The sequence below is a fragment of the Notamacropus eugenii genome, chromosome 7 (assembly GCF_028372415.1).
Source record: "Notamacropus eugenii isolate mMacEug1 chromosome 7, mMacEug1.pri_v2, whole genome shotgun sequence".
NCBI classification, from domain to species: domain Eukaryota; kingdom Metazoa; phylum Chordata; class Mammalia; order Diprotodontia; family Macropodidae; genus Notamacropus; species Notamacropus eugenii.
Genome location: NC_092878.1, coordinates 124,450,732 through 124,468,755, shown reverse-complemented (window position 1 = coordinate 124,468,755; position 18,024 = coordinate 124,450,732). Strand labels below are relative to the sequence as shown.

The following is an 18,024-nucleotide window of genomic DNA, read 5'->3' as shown; positions in this document are numbered from 1 at the left end:
TGCAGTGTACAAGGACCAGATGGCTTCTGGGAGATTTAAGAACAGATCCCTCTTCAAGAATAGGTTAGAATAGATGGCTTGTGAGAGAGTTTCCTTTTTTGATTCTGTGACCACATACTTTCCTCCTTCCAAAACATCCATAAACCAACCAGAGAAAGCATAAATGATAGTTTCAACCAATATTGGAGATAGTGTTTGTTAATCCCTTTGATTACGATTACTCCAAAATCCTTTTTTATCTATTCTCATCTTACTGAGGGCTTGTATATCAAAGTCTTAGACCTATTTTTACCCTTTCGCTTTCCTCGAGGGATAATTGTTGACTTTTTTCCCTCCTGGTTAGAAGATCACCCCAATACCACTGAGCCCTTAGAGGTCACTCCATCCCTTTCATTTTGCCAATAAGGAATCTGAGTCCTGAGAGGTAAAGTGACATCCCAAGTTTGTCCTGTAATAAATAGCAAAGAGGGCTTTAAACCCCATTTCCATTATAGTGCACTTCCTGGGTAAGAAAGTTGTTATTTTGTTTTTGTTTTTCCACCAAGAGATACTGAGCATGGTGCTTTTTGATGTTACTTTTTCTAAATTCAATTTTATTTCCTTTTCACTTCCAAATTCTCTTACTGTCCCCACCCCCACCCATTGTGAAGGCAAGAAAAACAAAATCCATTACAAACATGTATAGTCATGCAAAATCAGTTTCCATATTTGTCATGTCAGAAAGAAAGAAAGGAGAAAATACACTTCATTCTGCACTCATGTATTCAGTGTGAATCATTTGGAACTGATCCCCATGATTGATCATTGTGTGGGTCAGTTACTAAGTCTTTACATTGTTTACTGCTACTGTATAAAATTGTCCTCCTGGTCTTTCTCATTTCAGTTCATACAAATCTTCTGAAACATTCCCTTCATTATTTCTTTTTTTTTCTCCCCACTTTTAACCCTTCATCCTTTCTTATGGCACAATTGTATTCCATTATATTCATATACCATAATTTGTTCAGCCATTCCCCAACTGATGGACATTTCCACAGTTTGTAATTCTTTGCCCCCACAAAAAGAGCTGCTAGAAATATTTTTGTACATGTAGGGTTTTTTTTTCCTTCCTTCTTTGATGGCTTTGGAGTACAGACCTAGTTACGGTATTACTAGGTTTAAAATACACAGTTTCGGGGTCATAGTTCCAAATTGCTTTCTAGAATGGTTCATATTAAACTCCTTTTATGTGAACAGCATTATGCCAGGCAATGGGAATAATACAAAGATGAAAATGAAAAAGCCTCTGCTTTCTTGATTTTATGTTCTTTTGGGAGATACAACATTCATTACTTCACCAACAGTGAAGTAGTATTACGATTTTCCCAAATCCCCTTCAGCATGTCATTTTTTTTGTCATCTTAGCTAGTCTGATAGGTATGAAGTGTTATCTCAGAGTTGTTTTAATTTGCATTTCTCTAATTATTAGTGATTTAGAACATTTTTTCATATGGCTATTGATAATTTCGTCCTCTGAAAAATTGCTTGTTCATATCCTTTGACCATTTATTGGTTCGGGAATGATCCTTTTCATGCCCCTTGAAATAAATTATATGAGCTAACCTATTTCCACAAGAACCCTTTCGATATGACTAGCAGACTGAAGTACTTTTTTTCCTTTAGATTATGTCCTATATGTTCTGAGTATTGTGGTGAGAGACAGTGTGGTGTGGTGGATGGAGCATTAGACTTGGAGTCTTAGGAAGCCCTGGGCTCCCACCTCAGATGCTTACTAAATAGGTGACCCTGGACAAATCACCTAACTTCCTTCATCATTAGTCTCTTCATCTGTAAAATGGCTGTAATCAATGATACATGGATCACACAAACACACACGCAGGCACACATATCAGAAATCTTCTGGCCTTCCACTTTACTTGCCTTTATTGGGATTTTTTTTTTTTAATTTGCTTCTTACCCTCTAGTGGTTCAGTTTGCAGTCTGCCATTTTTGGAGAAATCCTGGTTCTTATTTCATTCCTTTAGAAATAGAGCATTATCCCTAGCAAGACTTGGAGCTACCCTCTTTCTTCTCACTAGCAAAACTAAGGTAGTTCCTCCTTTTTGATAAATAGTTTTTTTTAATTTCAGAGGACCCTCAGAGGTATCTCTGATTTAACCAAGGTGTGTAGGTAGGTTTTATAACACTTCATGAAAAATGTAAGTTGTTAGTAAATAAATGTGTGGAACTTGGAGCATATTTGGAGTTCACACTTAAGTTTTAAGCAGTTCCAGTTCTTTTTTGTCATTTACAGAATTTAGTAACCTGATAAACATGAAATAAGTTATGTCTTAGGAAAATGGTACAGAGGTTTAAGGACATTGATGTTTATTTTCATAGGTACCTATAGTTGCTGGCAGATATAGATATATATTCCTTCAACTGTAACATTTTCTATATTTATACTTTTATAGATGGTTCTAAAATTGATACAAAATTCTCAGAATACTTTTATTATTGATAGAGACACTCAAATCAACATAGTTTTATTACTATATTTTAAATTCAGTACTCAAATAAAATTTAGCTCACCTTTGATCATCTGATTTGTTATTTCTACAGATGCAGAATCGAATGGTGATTTTGCTTTGTAATCTGAAGCCTGCAAAGATGAGAGGGGTGGTATCTCAGGCAATGCTGATGTGTGCCAGTTCACCAGAGAAGGTGGAAATCTTGGATCCTCCCAGTGGATCTGTTCCTGGAGACAGAATTACTTTTGAGGGATTCTCTGGTGAGTATGAAATAATACGGTAAAATTGTGTGTCAGAAATCTGTTTTTAAAAAAAGACATTTCAATGCTAGCCTAAGTAAGGTCAATTTTGTATCTAAATTATATTACTATAGTTTTAACTTTCCATTAAATAATAATCATATACTTCCTCTATAAAAATAGTTTATATCCAAGCCAAATTGGAAAAACCTACTTGTTCCTTAGGATTAGAGTTTTCTCCAGTAGAAATGATCTGGTAGAAGATGAGGATTTGCATTCTACTTCAATTAATCTCCTCCTCTGAGCAAGGCATCATATTAGGTCCTGACAAAACAGGGGAAAATGGAAAAGACTGGGTGTAAGGGGCAAGGGACATATATAGCATATTCACATATATGTATAAGGTAATTTGAGAAAAAAGAGAGTACTAAACTGGGGGATCAGGAAGGCACCTGTGCCGAGCCTGAAAAGAAGCTTGGGCAGTCAGATAGCAGAAGAAAGTATAATGGATATTTTCAGTTACATTAAATTGTAAAGGTTTTGTACAAATAAATGTAGCCAAGATCAGAAGGAAAACAGAAAATTGGAGAAAAATTTTATAGACAGTTTCTCAGATAAAGTTCCCATGTCTCAAATATATGAAGACCTCTGTAAAATCTATAAGAATGTGAGTCATTCCCCAATTGATATATAGTCAAAGGATATGAACAGATAGTTTTCTGATGAAGAAATCAAAACAATTTATATAAAAAACTGCTCTAAATCATTATTGATTAGAGAAATGCAAATTAAAACAACCTTGAGATACCATTTTTATACCTATCATATTGGTTAAGAGGATTGAAAGGGAAAGCAACAGATGTTGAAGGGGATGTGGAAAAATTGGAATACTAATTCACTGTTGGTGGAGTTGTGAACTGATCCCACCACTTTGGAGAGCCCAAAGAGTTATTAAACTGCCTGTGCCCTTCGACCCAGTAGTACCATTACTAGGTCTATTTCCAGAGATGATTAGGGAAAGAGGAAAAGAACCCTATACTCTAAATTACTTATAGCAGCTGACTCTCTGGTGGCTAAACAAGCTGTGGTCTGTGATGGTTACAGAATATACTATGCTGTAAGAAGTGATGAGCTCCGTGATTTTGGAAGAACGTGCAGAGACTTGCACAGAATAATGAAGAGTGAAGTGAGGAGAACCAAAACAACACTCATTGTATGCAGTAGCAGCAGTATTGTTTTCAGAACTACTTTGAGCCAATAGGTCATTTTCACTATTACAAATAGCCAGAGACCTGTGGAGGGAGATGCTTACCTGCATCGAGAGAAAGAACTAATAAATAGAAGTATGTATAGAATGATTTTACATACATGTGCTCACACACACACACATTTATGTCCAATGATAGCCATCTCTTGGAGGAGATGGGAGAAAAAAAGAAAAAGAAAATTCTACATGATAACTTTATTATATATTTAAGAGGAATAGCCAGTTGCACATAAAGTATTTGCAGTATCATGTGTAATCATCTTTTTAAAAATTATACCATGTTATGGAAATGCTTGTTTTATTCCATGAACTAAAAATAAAATAAAAATTTAAATAATAATAAATTATAAAGCCAGTCATGGTGGTACACTGTAGAATTAGAGGCTGTGAGGGATCCCTTGACCCAAGGAGTTCTGAGCTACATTGGGCTAAGCAGATTGAATGTCCATATTAAGTCCAGGATCAATCTGTTGAGCCCAGAGGAACGGGAGACCACCAGGTTGCCTAAGAAAAGCAAACCAATCCAGGTCAGCACAGGTCAAAATTCAAATTCTGGTCAATAATAGATTGGGCCTATGAATAGCCCTTGTAATCCCAGCCTGGGCTCTTTAGATACCTAGTCTTTCAGAATTAAATGAATGGGGAAGGAGGGAGGGAGGAATAGAATTTGGCGCTCAAAACTTTTTTTTTTTTAATGTTTTTTAAAATTTTTTACTATTTAACTGGGGAAAAACGTAAGTGAACAGATGAGTGAGTGAGTGAGCAAGCAAGCAATAAATTAGCTGCATAGACAGAAGCTGATTTAGAAAAAGAAGATCAGTTAGAAGTTACAGGACACAAAGTCTCACAGAGAAGAGTCATCTTGGCTAGAACAAGATGTATTGTGTGTGAAAATAAAGTTAGAAATGTGGACGTTTGGTAGGAGAAACCAGTGGAATTAATTCATAAGTTAATCATTGTTAATGGATAAGCAGTTGAGATGCTTTGTGATAATTTATATAAGTTTGAGTTGTAGTTGTTTCTGGTTTTTGTTTTTTATTGCTCTGGACCTGTTATTTCATTTGCCCTTGAATTCTTAGTGAGGAGACTAATACAGTTCTACAGCTCAGTCTTCAAGAGATGCCTGGGACAAGTTAAGGGACTTAGCTCCCCAGGTCTTTTGACCCTGAGGCTGGCTCTCTCACCCTTGTTCCCTGTGGGCCCTCTCACAGTTATTTTAATAGTTGCTGAGTGTTTTCATGTTCTTTCTATTAGAAGAAAGCCAACAGCACCCGAAAGTTTAGTCAGGAACCAACATGCAATTTGAACATTTAAGTCACAATGATAAAGGAGTATAGATGAAAGGAATGAAGAAGAGATTCAGATTAAACCCTGATTCTTTTTTTGCCCATCCCCACCCAACTAAGTGAAGACCACCCAAAAGAATCAGATGTTAAAGGTCTATTACATGTATTTTGTGTGTGGGTCAGTGAGTGGGTGTGTGTTCATGCATTCCCATAAAACCAGGGCCCCCAGCAGCAGTGGAGAGACCACGTTAATGTTCTGTGAACCTTATAATGGTGAGCAGGTTTTGGCACAATCCCATCCTAGTCCTTCGTGAAAGAGCCAAGTTAGCAGTGGGAGTTAGAAGCAGATAATCATTAAAAGTCTCAAGTTCTTGTGAACTAGCAAGGGCCTCACACTGTTGGAGGGAGCTTTGTTTGCAGTGCATGTAGCAGAAATCCCCCTACCCTTGAGGAGGCCATATTTACAGAAATTTGACTCTGGAGTCACAGACCATGTAAGTGTAATAACAACTGAAAAAAAATAAGTTTCTTTTTTATTGTAAAACTGACGAGGTAAAGGAAGTTAGAACAAAAACTATAACTCTGTAACTCCTGAAAATTGAGTTCAAGTTTTTGCTGAATCTGTCCTTAAGTGGAACTTTTAGGCGTCTTTTGTTTCCTGTTCCTTTTTTTATTTCCAATTACCCTCTGCTGTCTTTTAAGTAATTATTTTAAGCGTTGCTTCTCTGTCTCTCCTCTTCACCTTTGTCTCTTAGATGTTTCCTTCTTCCTTTTTGCTTAGTTTGCTTCAAAACTGAGCTCAAGTGATACTTTCTGCAAGAATCCTTGCCTGATATTCCATCTTAGTGCCTCCACACATTCCCAGTTGCCTTGTATTTATTTTGTGTTTGCTTAAGTGCATATGTTCTCTCCCAGTAGAATAGAATTCCTTGAGGAACTGTTTCATTTTTGGCATTGGATGCCCACTGCCTAGCATAGGTGCTTAATAAAATACTTATCAATTGGTTAATGTCAATTGTGTTTTTAATTTTCTGACTTAGAACTTGCCTCAGGAGTTGAATAGGACAGTACTTTGAAACAGTTTTCATCATCTGAATTTTACAGATGGAATTATTGAAATGAAATTTTCCTTCAGTAATACCCAGAGTTGTTGCTAGAGGTGCTAATGAATTAAGTCTGTCCCTGATGTGCATGTGCCCTTCCTTGCACCTTTAGCCTTTAAGTACACAAGAAGGGACCACAGAATTATACATAAAGAAGAGTAAGGGAAAATTCAGCTCCAGTGTTCCACAACAGCATCACCTGAACTTGAGTTTAAATTATTATTCAGTTCATTCTTAGTATATGTTTAACCAAACTGAACAGTCAGAAATCCTTAGTGAGCACTGAAGTTAGAGTGCCTCCACTGGACCTCTTTTCTGTGCTTGCACAGTAGAGTCACCCTTCAGACACAACATTTCTAAGAGGAAAGAGCTGCCAATAGTTTACAGAAGACTATCCATCTATCAGGACAGCAAGGTGGCTCAGTGGATAGAGCGCAGAGTAATCTGACCTCAAACAGTTACTAGCTGTGTGACCCCAGACAAGTCACTTAGCCTTGTGTGCCTCAGTTTCCTCATTTGTCAAATGAGCTGGAGAAGAAAATGACAAACCACTCTAGTATCTTTGCCAAGAAAACCCCAAATGGAATCACTAAGAGTTGGATACAACTGAAAATAGCTGAACAACAACGAACAGTAAATTAATGTATCATTTATTTCTTCTTAGGGAGAACCTTTGTCTTTTCTTCTTAAATTTGTTAGCATCTGTCCCTTATGTTAAGGTGTACATGTGTTAGTTTATCTATTTTGCTAGCCAGTTGACATTCTCAGATTATAGAAAATTACATTATAAATTATATGTATATATATGTGTATATATAAAACATTGTGTAGAAGTTGCATTAGATCAAAATTTAGAGTTGCAATTTGTGTTAGAAAAGGCTTTATATGCTTATAGTCATTTTCCTTCTCATAGAAAGCAAGAAAGATCACTGGAGCTTTGAAAATGCCAAATGAATGTTTTTCTATTCCTGTTTCTCACTCCTTTCCTTCTTTTGCCCCACCTTAAATTTGTGAAGCTATAAATTTTAGTTATAGAATATAGCAACAAGTCACTGAAGCACGAAACAGAAATAACTATTCAAAAAATGTGGTAGCTGTGAGACAAAGGAAATAACTGATATCTTTGAGACTACACTCCATTGGATTTCAACCAAGGTATTGCAGTAGGAAAAACATGTTTTAAGAATCTTAACTAACCTAACAGAAACCACATGATTATCTCAGTAGATGCAGAAAGTTTTTGACAACACAGCACCCTTTCCTATTGCAAACACTGGAGAACATAGAAATAAATGGAACTTTACATAAAATAATAAGCAGTATCTACCTGAAACCTTCAGCACACATTATATGCAATGGGAATAAGCTAGATTCATTTTTCATTTCCAATAAGATCAGAGGTGAAACAGGGATGTCCATTATCACCACTATTATTCAATATGGTACCAGAAATATTAGCTGTAGCAATAAGAGAAGAAAAAGAAATTGAAGGAATTAAAATAGGCAAAGAAGAAACTAGGTTATCACTCTTTGCAGGTGATATGATGATATACTTAGAGAATCCCAGAGATTCAAGTAAAAAACTACTTGAAATAATAAACAACTTTGGCAAAGTTGCAGCTTACAAAATAAACCCACACAAATCATCGGCTTTTCTATATATTACTAACAAAGCCCAACAGCAAGAGATAGAAAGAGAAATCCCATTTAATGCTAAGGTAGCCACTATAAAATATTTGGGAATCTACCTGCCAAAACAAATGCAGGGACTATATGAACACAATTACAAAACGCTTTTCACACAAATAAAGTCAGATCTAAGTTAGTGGAAAAACATCAGCTGCTCTTGGGTAGGCCAAGCCAATATAATAAAAATGACAATTCTGCCTAAATTAATTTACTTATTCAGTGCCATGCCAATCAAACTATCAGATAATTATTTTCTAGAGCTAGAAAAAATAATATCAAAATATATCTGGATGAACAAAAGGTCCAGAATATCAAGGGAACTAATGAAAAGAAATGCTAGGGAAGGTGACCTAGCCCTACCAGATCTCAAATTGTATTACAAAGCAGCAGTTATCAAAACCACTTGCTACTGGCTAAGAAACAGAGGGGTAGACCAGTGGAATAAGTTAGGTACTCAAGACACAGTAGTCAGTGAATATAGCAATCTACTGTTTGATAAATCCAGCTTCTGGGATAAGAATTCACTGTTTGACAAAAATTGCTGGGAAAACTGGATAAGTGTGGTGGAAGCTGGGCATAGACCAATGCCCGGCACCATACACAAGAATAAAGTCCAAATGGGTACATGATCTAGGTATAAAGATTGATACTATAAACAAATTAGTGGAGCAAGGAATAGTGTATTTATCAGATTTATGGAGAATGGAGAAATTCTTGACTAAACAAGAGATAGAAAACATTATGAAGTGCAAAATGGATAATTTTGATTACATTAAATTGAAAAGTTTTTGCACAGACAAACCCAACGCAATCAAGACTAGGAGGGAAGCCGAAAACTGGGAAAGAATTTTTGCAACTAGTGTCTGTGATAAAGACCTCATTTCTAAAATATGTAGAGAACTGAGTCAAATGTACAAGAATACAAGTCATTCCCCAATTGATAAATGGTCAAAGAATATGAACAGGCAGTTTTCAGAGGAAGAAATTAAAGATATCTATAATTATATGAAAAAATGTTCTAAATCATTATTGATTAGAGGAAATACACATCAAAACAACTCTGAGGTGCCACATCACACCTGTCAGATTGACTAACATGACAAAACAGGAAGATGATAAATGTTGGAGAAGATGTGGGAGAGTTGGAACACTAATTCATTGTTGATGGAGCTGTGAGCTGATCCAACCGTTCTGGAGAGCAATTTGGAACTATGCCCAAAGGGCTACATAAATGTGCATACCCTTTGACCAGCAATACTACTTCTAGGACTGTATCCCCAAGAGATCATAATAATGGGAAAGGATCCCACATGTACAAAAGTATGTATAGCAGCTCTCTTTGTAGTGGCCAAAAACTGGAAATTAAGAGGATGCCCATCAATTGGGGAATGGCTGAATAAATTGTGGTATATGAATGTAATGGAACACTATTGCACTATAACAAATGATGAACAGGAAGACTTCAGAGAGGCCTGGAAAGACTTATATGACCTGATGCTGAGTGAAGTGAGCAGAACCAGAAGAACTTTGTACACAGCAACAACCACAGTGTGCGAGGAATTTTCCTGGTAGATTTAGAACTTCATTGCAATGCAAGGACTTAAAAAATTCTCAGGGGACTCTTGAGGCAAAATGCCTTCCACATCCCAAGAAAGAACTATGGAATTTGATCCCAGAATGAAGCAGATCATTTCCTTTTGTGTTATGTTTTGGTTTGTTTTGTTTTATGATCTCTTCCATTCATTTTAATTCTTCTATGCAGTATAACTAAAGTGAAAATGTATTTAATGGAAATGTATGTGTAGAACCTATATAAAATTGTATGCCCTTTCAGGGAGGGAGTGGGGAAGGAAGGGGAGGGAGGGGGAAAAAAATCTAAGATATATGGATGTGATTGTAGAACACTGAAAACAAATAATATAATTTAGAAAAAGAATCTTAACATTGAAGAAAACATGTAGAGATAGTTTGGTTTGGGAACTATTCTTTTCTGAACCTCTAAGAAGATGATTAACTCTGCTGACACATATACAGGAAAATGTCATGGTTTGGTGGAAAAAGCAGAAGACTCGATTTTGATTCCTAGCTCTAGAATGTACCAACTGTATGACTATGAACAACTCAGTCAGGTTCCTTGAGCCTCAGTTTCTGTGACTATAAAATAGAGAACGTAAAAGTTGTACAACGTACCCCTGATTGAGTCCTTAGACCCGTGTAAATCAGTATACAAATGTGAGCTATTCACAATAATCATCTAACTGGTGTGAAAAGTACTAAAATGTGCATATGAGTACATAGTCATCTTCAGTGTAACAACTAGAAGCTCTTTAAAAACAGAAGGAAACATGCTCATCTCTATCCCCTTGATGCCAACTGAAAATGCATTTCCTAACTTCCTCCCTAGTCTGCCAAAAATTGACCCTTATAATTTATTTTTGTCCATCTGAACTCTTTTCCCATCTCACTTCATAAAAAAGCCATAGAGAGAACTTAAATCAATCCAGCAAAGGACATTTATTTTCACAAGTAATTTTCATGGTTAGTTTGAGTATATTATTCCAAGGAGTTGAACTTTTGGTTTGTTTTAAACCAGTATAAAAATAAATTGACAGTGAAATATGGTTAACTACCCCTGGATCTATCTTTTTTCTTTTTTTTTTTGGCCTCAGAGCACTTAATCTGTGCAGTTTTAGTGAGTGCTTTACTTTTTAGATAATTGTGTTTTTTCTTCTATTCTCCCAAGCGTATTAAGAATACGCAAGGCCAAACCTCATGTAACTGCTGAGCAATTTTATAAAGTTAATCAGCAGTAACCCCATAGGTCCAAATTAATCTTCTGACTTTTATGTAAAAGTACTCAGGGAATTGGTCTCAAGTATTATTAGGGGTCATATGCTCAGTTGACCAAACTTATAAAAAGCAGGTTAGTTGCTGGAATACTACTGGTCTTGTAAATGTCAGAGTGGAACTGAGACTTTGTGAACATTCTGAGGAGAGTTATTTTGGGTAGTGAAAATGGAATTAATAGGAATTTTCTGATTTTGAAGTCTGGTGCAAGATAAAGGCTAGTTAGAATTTATCCTCTCTGTTAGCTTATTTGATGATAAATGTTCATAAAACCCTTCTTGTAAACTGTGATAAGTGTTTTGGTTTTTCCCCTGCCCCTCATTCCTTTTCTTTGTTCAAGTCATTACTTCCATAAGGAAGAGAATTTGAATTAAAGGTTACCTTTGAGACTGTCTGATCAGCCCATATTTTGAACAATTCATTTCAATTTAATAAGCATTTATTGAGTTCCTCCTACATGCCAAGCACCATGCTAGGCATTAGGAATGCAAAGACAGAAATAAAAGTCCAGCGGTAAAAAACATATTCACAAATACTAGGTATATTCAATAGGATGGATACAAAATATGTTGAAGGAGGAGGAGAGCACCAACCATTGGGAGGAGAATCAATCAAGATCTCCTATAGATAGTGGCATTTGAACTGTGCTTTGAAGACTTAAGAATTCTATAAAGTGAAGAGGTGGAGCCAAAATGATGGAGAAAAGGCAGGGACTTGTCTGAGTCAAATCTGCTCTAAACATCATTAAATAATGCTTCAAAACAAATTCTGCAGCAGCAGAATCCAGAAAAGAATGTACGGAAAGAATTTTCCAGCCAAAGACAACTTAGAAGGGCAATGGGAAAGGTCTGCCATATAGGGTAAGAGTGGAGCATGGTCCAGTGCAGGCCACACCAGCACAAAGCTGGCCCCAGCAAACCAGGAGCAGGCCTTGGGAGCAATTGAATCAGCAGTGACAATGGCTGCTTCTGGAGCTCTCAGACCACAAACGGTAAGGGGGTTGAACAGCTGGTCAGAAGGAGACTACAAGGGGCAGGACTTTGCTGCTTTGCCCATCCTCAGATCCAGTTTGTAGTTCTGAGTGGCATTCCCAGGGCGAGGAGGAATCCTAGCACACCAGAGTTTGCATTCATGGTTCCAGGGCAAAAAAGAGTGCTTTTGATCACTCACAGACCAGCGTACAGGCCAAAAGGGTAGTAAACGCACCCCTCCCTAGATCATGCCATGTTGGAAGAACTGAAAACTTAGAAGTTCTTAGAAGTAACTCTGAAAACAGCTATAAAAAACCCTGATGCTTGGGATAGCAGGCCCTCCACCCTGGAAGTAGAGCCTACTTTTGCAAAGTGTTAAAGGTCAGAAAAATAGGCTGGAGAAGTAGTAACCAATAGAAAGTTACTGTGGTGGCAAGGAAGATCAAAACACAACTTCAGAAAACAACAAAGTCAAAATTCCTACATTCAAAGCCTTAAAGAAAAATCATGAATCAGTCTCAGGCCATGGAAGAGCTCAAAAAGGACTTTCACACATCAAATAAGAAAGGTAGAAGAGAAATGAGAGTGATGCAAGAAAATCATGAAAAAAGGGTCAATAGCTTGATAAAGGAGACCCCAAAAATACTGAAGAAAATAACACCTTAAAAAACAGAATAGGCCAAATGGTCAAAGAGCCACAAAAATCCACCAGGGAGGAGAATGCCTTGAAAAGAAGAATTGGCCAGGTGGAGAAAGAGGCACAAAAAATTCACCAAAGAAAATAGTTCCTTAAAGAGTAGAATTGAGCAAGTAGAAGCTAATGACTATGAGACTTGAAAAAAAAAAAACTAATAAAACAAAATCAAAAGAATGAAAAAATAGAAGACAGTGTGAAGTATGTCGTTACAGAAACAACTGACCTGGAAAATAGACCCAGGAGAGATAATTTTAAAATTATTGGACTATCCGAAAGCCATGATCAGAAAAATAGCCTAGACATCTCAAGATATCATCAAGGACAACTGCCCTGATATTTTGGTACCAGAGTAAAATAGAAATTGAAAGAATCCAGCAGTCACCTCCTAGAAGAGATCTCAAAATGAAAACTGGCAGTAATATTATAGCCAAATTCTACAGTTCCCAGGTCAAGGAGAAAATACTGCAGGCAGCCAGAAAGAAATAGTGCAAGTATCATGGAGCCACAGTTAGGATAAGACAAGATTTAGCAGCTACTTGAAAAAGGATAGGAGAGTTTTCAGTATGATATCCCATCCCAGAGGGCAAAAGGGGCTAGGATTACAACCAAGAATCACCTGCCTAGCAAAACTGAATGCATTCCTTCAGTGGGTGAAATGAATATTCAGTGAAATAGAGGACTTATAGGCATTCCTAAAGAAAAACCGAAGCTGAATAGAAAATTTGACTTTCAGATGCACGATTGAAGAGAAGCATAAAAAAATAAATAGAAAGGAAAAATCACAAGGGATTTGATAAGGTTAAACTGTTTACATACCAATTTGAGACAATATTACTTGCAACTCATAAGAACTTTCTCATAGTTGGAGCAGTTAGAAGGAGTATATAAAGAGGGCATGAATGTGAGTTGAATATGATAGGATGATTTCTAAAACATAAAATTAAAGGATAAGAAAGAGGAATGCACTGGGAGAAAGAGAAAAAGTAGAAGTTGAATGGACTAAATTACCTGACATAAAAGAGCAAGCAAAAGTTTTTACAGTGGAGGGGAAGATGGGGGAAGTTATAGGGAATACTTGAACTTTACCCTTATAAGAATTGACTCAAAGAGAGAATAACACATACTTAGTTGGGTGTAGAAGTCTATCTTATCATATGGGAAAGTAAGAGGGGAAGGAGATGAGAAGGTAGTAGAAGAGAGGGCAGATAGAAGGAGGTGGTAATCAGAAGAAAAACAAATGTTTAAAAAATTTACATATAATTGAGAAAAATAAAATATTTAATACTAACACTAAATTCTAATTAAATAAAATACCAAATTAAATACAATTCCATAAAGCAAAAATGAGGACAGAGAACTCTGGGCATAGGGGGCAGCCTGCACAAAGACACAGACAGGAGAGGGAGGAGTGTTTTATTGAGGAGCATAGAGTAGGCTTGTTTGGCCAAAATGCAGAGTACATGAATGGGGAGTAATCTGCCATCTAGCTGGACAGATAGATTTGCTGTGTATTGCAAAGGGCTTTAAGTATTCAAGTGAGAAATTTGTATTTTATCTTGAAAACCACTAAAGCTTTTCCATGCGGGGTAGTTGAGGTGGGCTTCACTTGCTTCCTCTACTTCCTCAATTCTCACTCAATCTTAGCAGTCTGACTTCCAACCTCATCCATCACTCCACTAAAACTGTTTTTTCCTAAGTTTTTAATGATCTCTTAATTGCTCATTCTGATTACCTTTCTCAGTCTTGATGCTTCTCAGCCTATATGCTGCATCACCTTCTTCTGCCTGTGTAGGTTTTCATGACATTATATGCTTTCTCCTGACTCTCTTACCTGTCTGATTTGATTTCCTTTGCTTAGTTATTCTCATCAAACTTCCTAAATATGGTTGTTCCTTAAAATTTTGGCCTTGACCCTTCTTCTTTCTCTACTCTTTCTCTTGGTAGTTTCTATGGTTTTAATGCAAATGATTCACATCTAAATATCTAGCTTCAGTTTCTCTCCTGAGCTTCAGTACTGGACATCACATTGCCTATTGCACATTTCCACCTAAATGTCCCAGAGACGTGTTAGGCTCACATTAAGTATTTCTAAAGCAGCTCATTTTCTTTAGGCTTAAGCCACCCTCTCCTCTATCAGATTTCCCTATTTCTGTCAAAAGGCATCACTACCCTTCCAGTTTCCTAGATATTTTTATTCTGGACTCCTCATTCTCCCATTGCCAAATCTTGAAATTATTCTGTATATACAACTGTCTTCATTTTACCCAATTACTTCAGTCTTAAAGCATTTTAGAGTGCCTTTGCCATCCTGTTGGTCTCCAGCTGTTATTCTGTGTCCCTCTGTAGCACACAGTAATCCAGATGTGGTCTCATTAGGGTAGAGGACAATGGGACTATAATCTCTCTAGCCCTGGAAAAATGCTTCTTCTAACACTCTACAATTGTGTTAGTTAATTGGGCTGCTATTTCATACAATCAGCTCGTTGAATTTGCATTCCGTTAACCCTCTTGTGTATTTTTCTGAGAAATGTTTGTCATATGTGCATACTCACAAGACACACATACACAGCAATCTGGTGGTTATGAATTTTTTTTTTTTTTAACTCAAGTGTAAAACTTCCCCTTATTAGATTCAACCTACCGACAGGACCATTTTGGCTTCTGCTGCTAGCACCTGACATGTTAGTTTTCCCTCAGAGTTTTTTGTCTTCTACAGTTTTAATTGGCATGCCATCTTTGTTTCTGTATGTGTGAACAATTTGGTTGGTGAGAGGGAGGGAAAAAGAAATGTTTGAGGAAAAAGGACGAAATCAGCTTTTGAAGAATGTATAATACTGTTTCTTTTGTAAGTGAATAGTATGGTTGCTGAAAGGAGCAGGAAAAAGTATTTTGTACATGTAAAAACTAATAAAAGTCCACTTGAGAAGAAACACAATTGTCTTTGGTAAAAAATATGAAAAAAAGGTGTTAGGAGAATCAAGTAGAAGACTGACCCTCTGAAAAAATATACTTGGGATCAAAAAATGTCTGAGGATTTCTGGCATTGTGGTCCTTCAGTTCATTTGAATATGATTTTTTAAAAAGAGTTTAAGAGGTTAAAATTGATAAATCAAGTAACTCTTTGAAAACCATGGCGAAAATTAAATATATGTCAGTTTTATAACTGGCAGCTAGTTTTGTTTTTGTTTTGTTTTTTTTAATTTTACTTTGTAAGATAAAGATGAGCCTTTGATCATTAAGAAGTTCTGATTTGAGCTCACAAGAGCTGTGTATGAAGGCAGCAGGAGAATCAGCTAAGAGGAAGACTTCATCTTCTATGCTGGGAGCCTGCAGAGTTTAAGAGTTTTATGGATTGGTTAAAGAAAGGAATGGCAATTCTGATGGTTGGAAAAGAACTTAACTTTGCTGCTATTTGTATTTTTACCCTGTAGCACCATCTACAGCTTGAGAGGTAAAATCTTTCAGCTGTGCTAAGTTCTTATTTCCCTTCCTAGTTTGAGGGAGAAACAGAGGTAAAAGACATGTTTTGAATATGCTTTGCTCTTAGAAGACATTTGGAGTTCATTAGAGAAATGTTAGACAAAAAGTCTGTGTTACCTGGAGATCCAACTTGATAAGCTTTGTAGTTTTCTGGGTGCTGTTTATCACTGTAGTAGTGTAACACTTTTCTTAGCACCCTGGTAAGAGTGACTGTTAGTTAAAAGAGCATATTACTGCTTCATCTCAAGATCAGAAGAGAATATTTGTCATACATCAAGATAATTTTTTCATTACAGCATTCTCTCTGAGTATATTTTATCATTTTGACTACAGTAATGTAAACAAAAATACTGAGAGACCAATTGCAATAGCCGCTTTTGGTGCCAGAGAACAGATAGTGAGATACAATTTTCTCTTCTTGGTAGAGAGGTTGGAGAGTATAGGAGCAAAATATCACATGCACTGTCAGATGTGCATGTCTTAAAGCATTTTATTGATCAGTTTTGCTTAACTTTTAAATTAAAAAGAAGTGTTGGGGTATATCAGTAAATGACTTGCAAAAAAAATGGTACCACCTTTTTTCAGTGGTCTAGAGAATAACACCTAAAATTATTGAGGAAATAAGGTAGAAATTGTCAGTAGAGGATAGAATAGAGTAATAGCTAGCTATTACATAGCACTTTAAGGTTTATCAATAGTTGTACCTATGTTATCTCTGCTCACAACAACCTCCATGTTACAGATAGAGAAAATGAGATTTGGAGAGCTTATGTGACGGCCCAGGATCACACAGGTTTCTGAGGCAGGATTTGAACTCTTCCTCCTGACTCCACGGCCAACATGCTCTCCACTTCCCTACCTAGAAAACCTTCATCTGTTAAAAGTTTCAAGTGCCGTGTCCTACTACAGATGATATTTCTATAGTTAGAAGATCCCTCTCATTTAGTTTAGAGGAGGAAAGCACAAGAACCTTACCAGATGATTGCCAGCCCAGGACATTGTCCTCCAAGGTGAAACATTTGCAGTCTGTTGGGAGTGGTAGTGTTCCATCCTTTGAGAACACAGATTCTGAGAGGATTGAAGTTAGCTTTGAAAAGTGTTTCTCTTATTGCCAGTAAACTTATTTTTCACTGTAACTGTTTCTTTCTTTCTGTCTTTTTTTAAATAGGAGAGCCTGAGAAAGAACTGAATCCCAAGAAGAAGATCTGGGAGCAAATCCAGCCTGACCTTCTCACTAACGACCAGTGTGTTGCAACATATAAAGGAGTCCCCTTTGAGGTGAAAGGGAAGGGGATCTGTAGAGCTCAGACCATGTCCAATAGTGGAATTAAATAAAATGGAAAGAATCTTTGGCAATTGGTATACTTTAAAGAAGTTTTGATGGAAAGTACTGTAAGCACAATAAAAAATATATATTTCTTCCATAACCTTCTTAAAGGTTACTGACTCATTTCTGTTTTTTCTCAGAGCTACCTGTTGATTATATGTCTATATTATTTTCTGTATTAGGACATAGTGCTTGATCACTTTAAAAGTACTTTACATTTTTTAGATGTTTTGCAGTTATTTTTATTCTTTATAAATCCACAAGTAGTTTGTTTTCATTAATTGTTACTGTTATTGATGAGGAAACTTAAATAAGTTGGCAGTAGCCTCAGCTAGGTGGCACAGTGAATAGAGCTGTGGACCCAGTAGAGTCAGAAGATCTTTGTTCATATTTGGCCTGATATTTCCTACATGTATGACTGAGCAAATCAGTTGAATTCTGTTTGCCCATTTGTAAAATGGGGATAATAAAATAGCTTCTACCTCCCAGAGTTGTTTTAAGGATCAAATGAGCCAGCACTTCACCTGGCACTTAGTAAGTGCTGTGTAAGTGTTAGTAGTTATTATTATTAACTCAAGGTTATGGAATTGATGAAAATTCAAATCTTG

The 18,024-nt window shown here is 36.5% G+C and overlaps 1 protein-coding gene across 1 annotated transcript in view; it reads left to right on the top strand.

The window, feature by feature from the left end:
• The window catches only part of AIMP1 (aminoacyl tRNA synthetase complex interacting multifunctional protein 1), a 61,264-nt gene extending 43,748 nt beyond the window's left edge, over window positions 1–17,516 (top strand). Inside the window, exons 6-7 of the mRNA XM_072625042.1 lie at window positions 2,602–2,770; window positions 17,258–17,516. Of these exons, the coding sequence (XP_072481143.1) occupies window positions 2,602–2,770; window positions 17,258–17,424 (336 nt within the window). The 3' untranslated portion in view covers window positions 17,425–17,516. The remainder of the gene's footprint in view (window positions 1–2,601; window positions 2,771–17,257) is intronic.
• The last annotated feature ends 508 nt before the right edge of the window (window positions 17,517–18,024 follow it).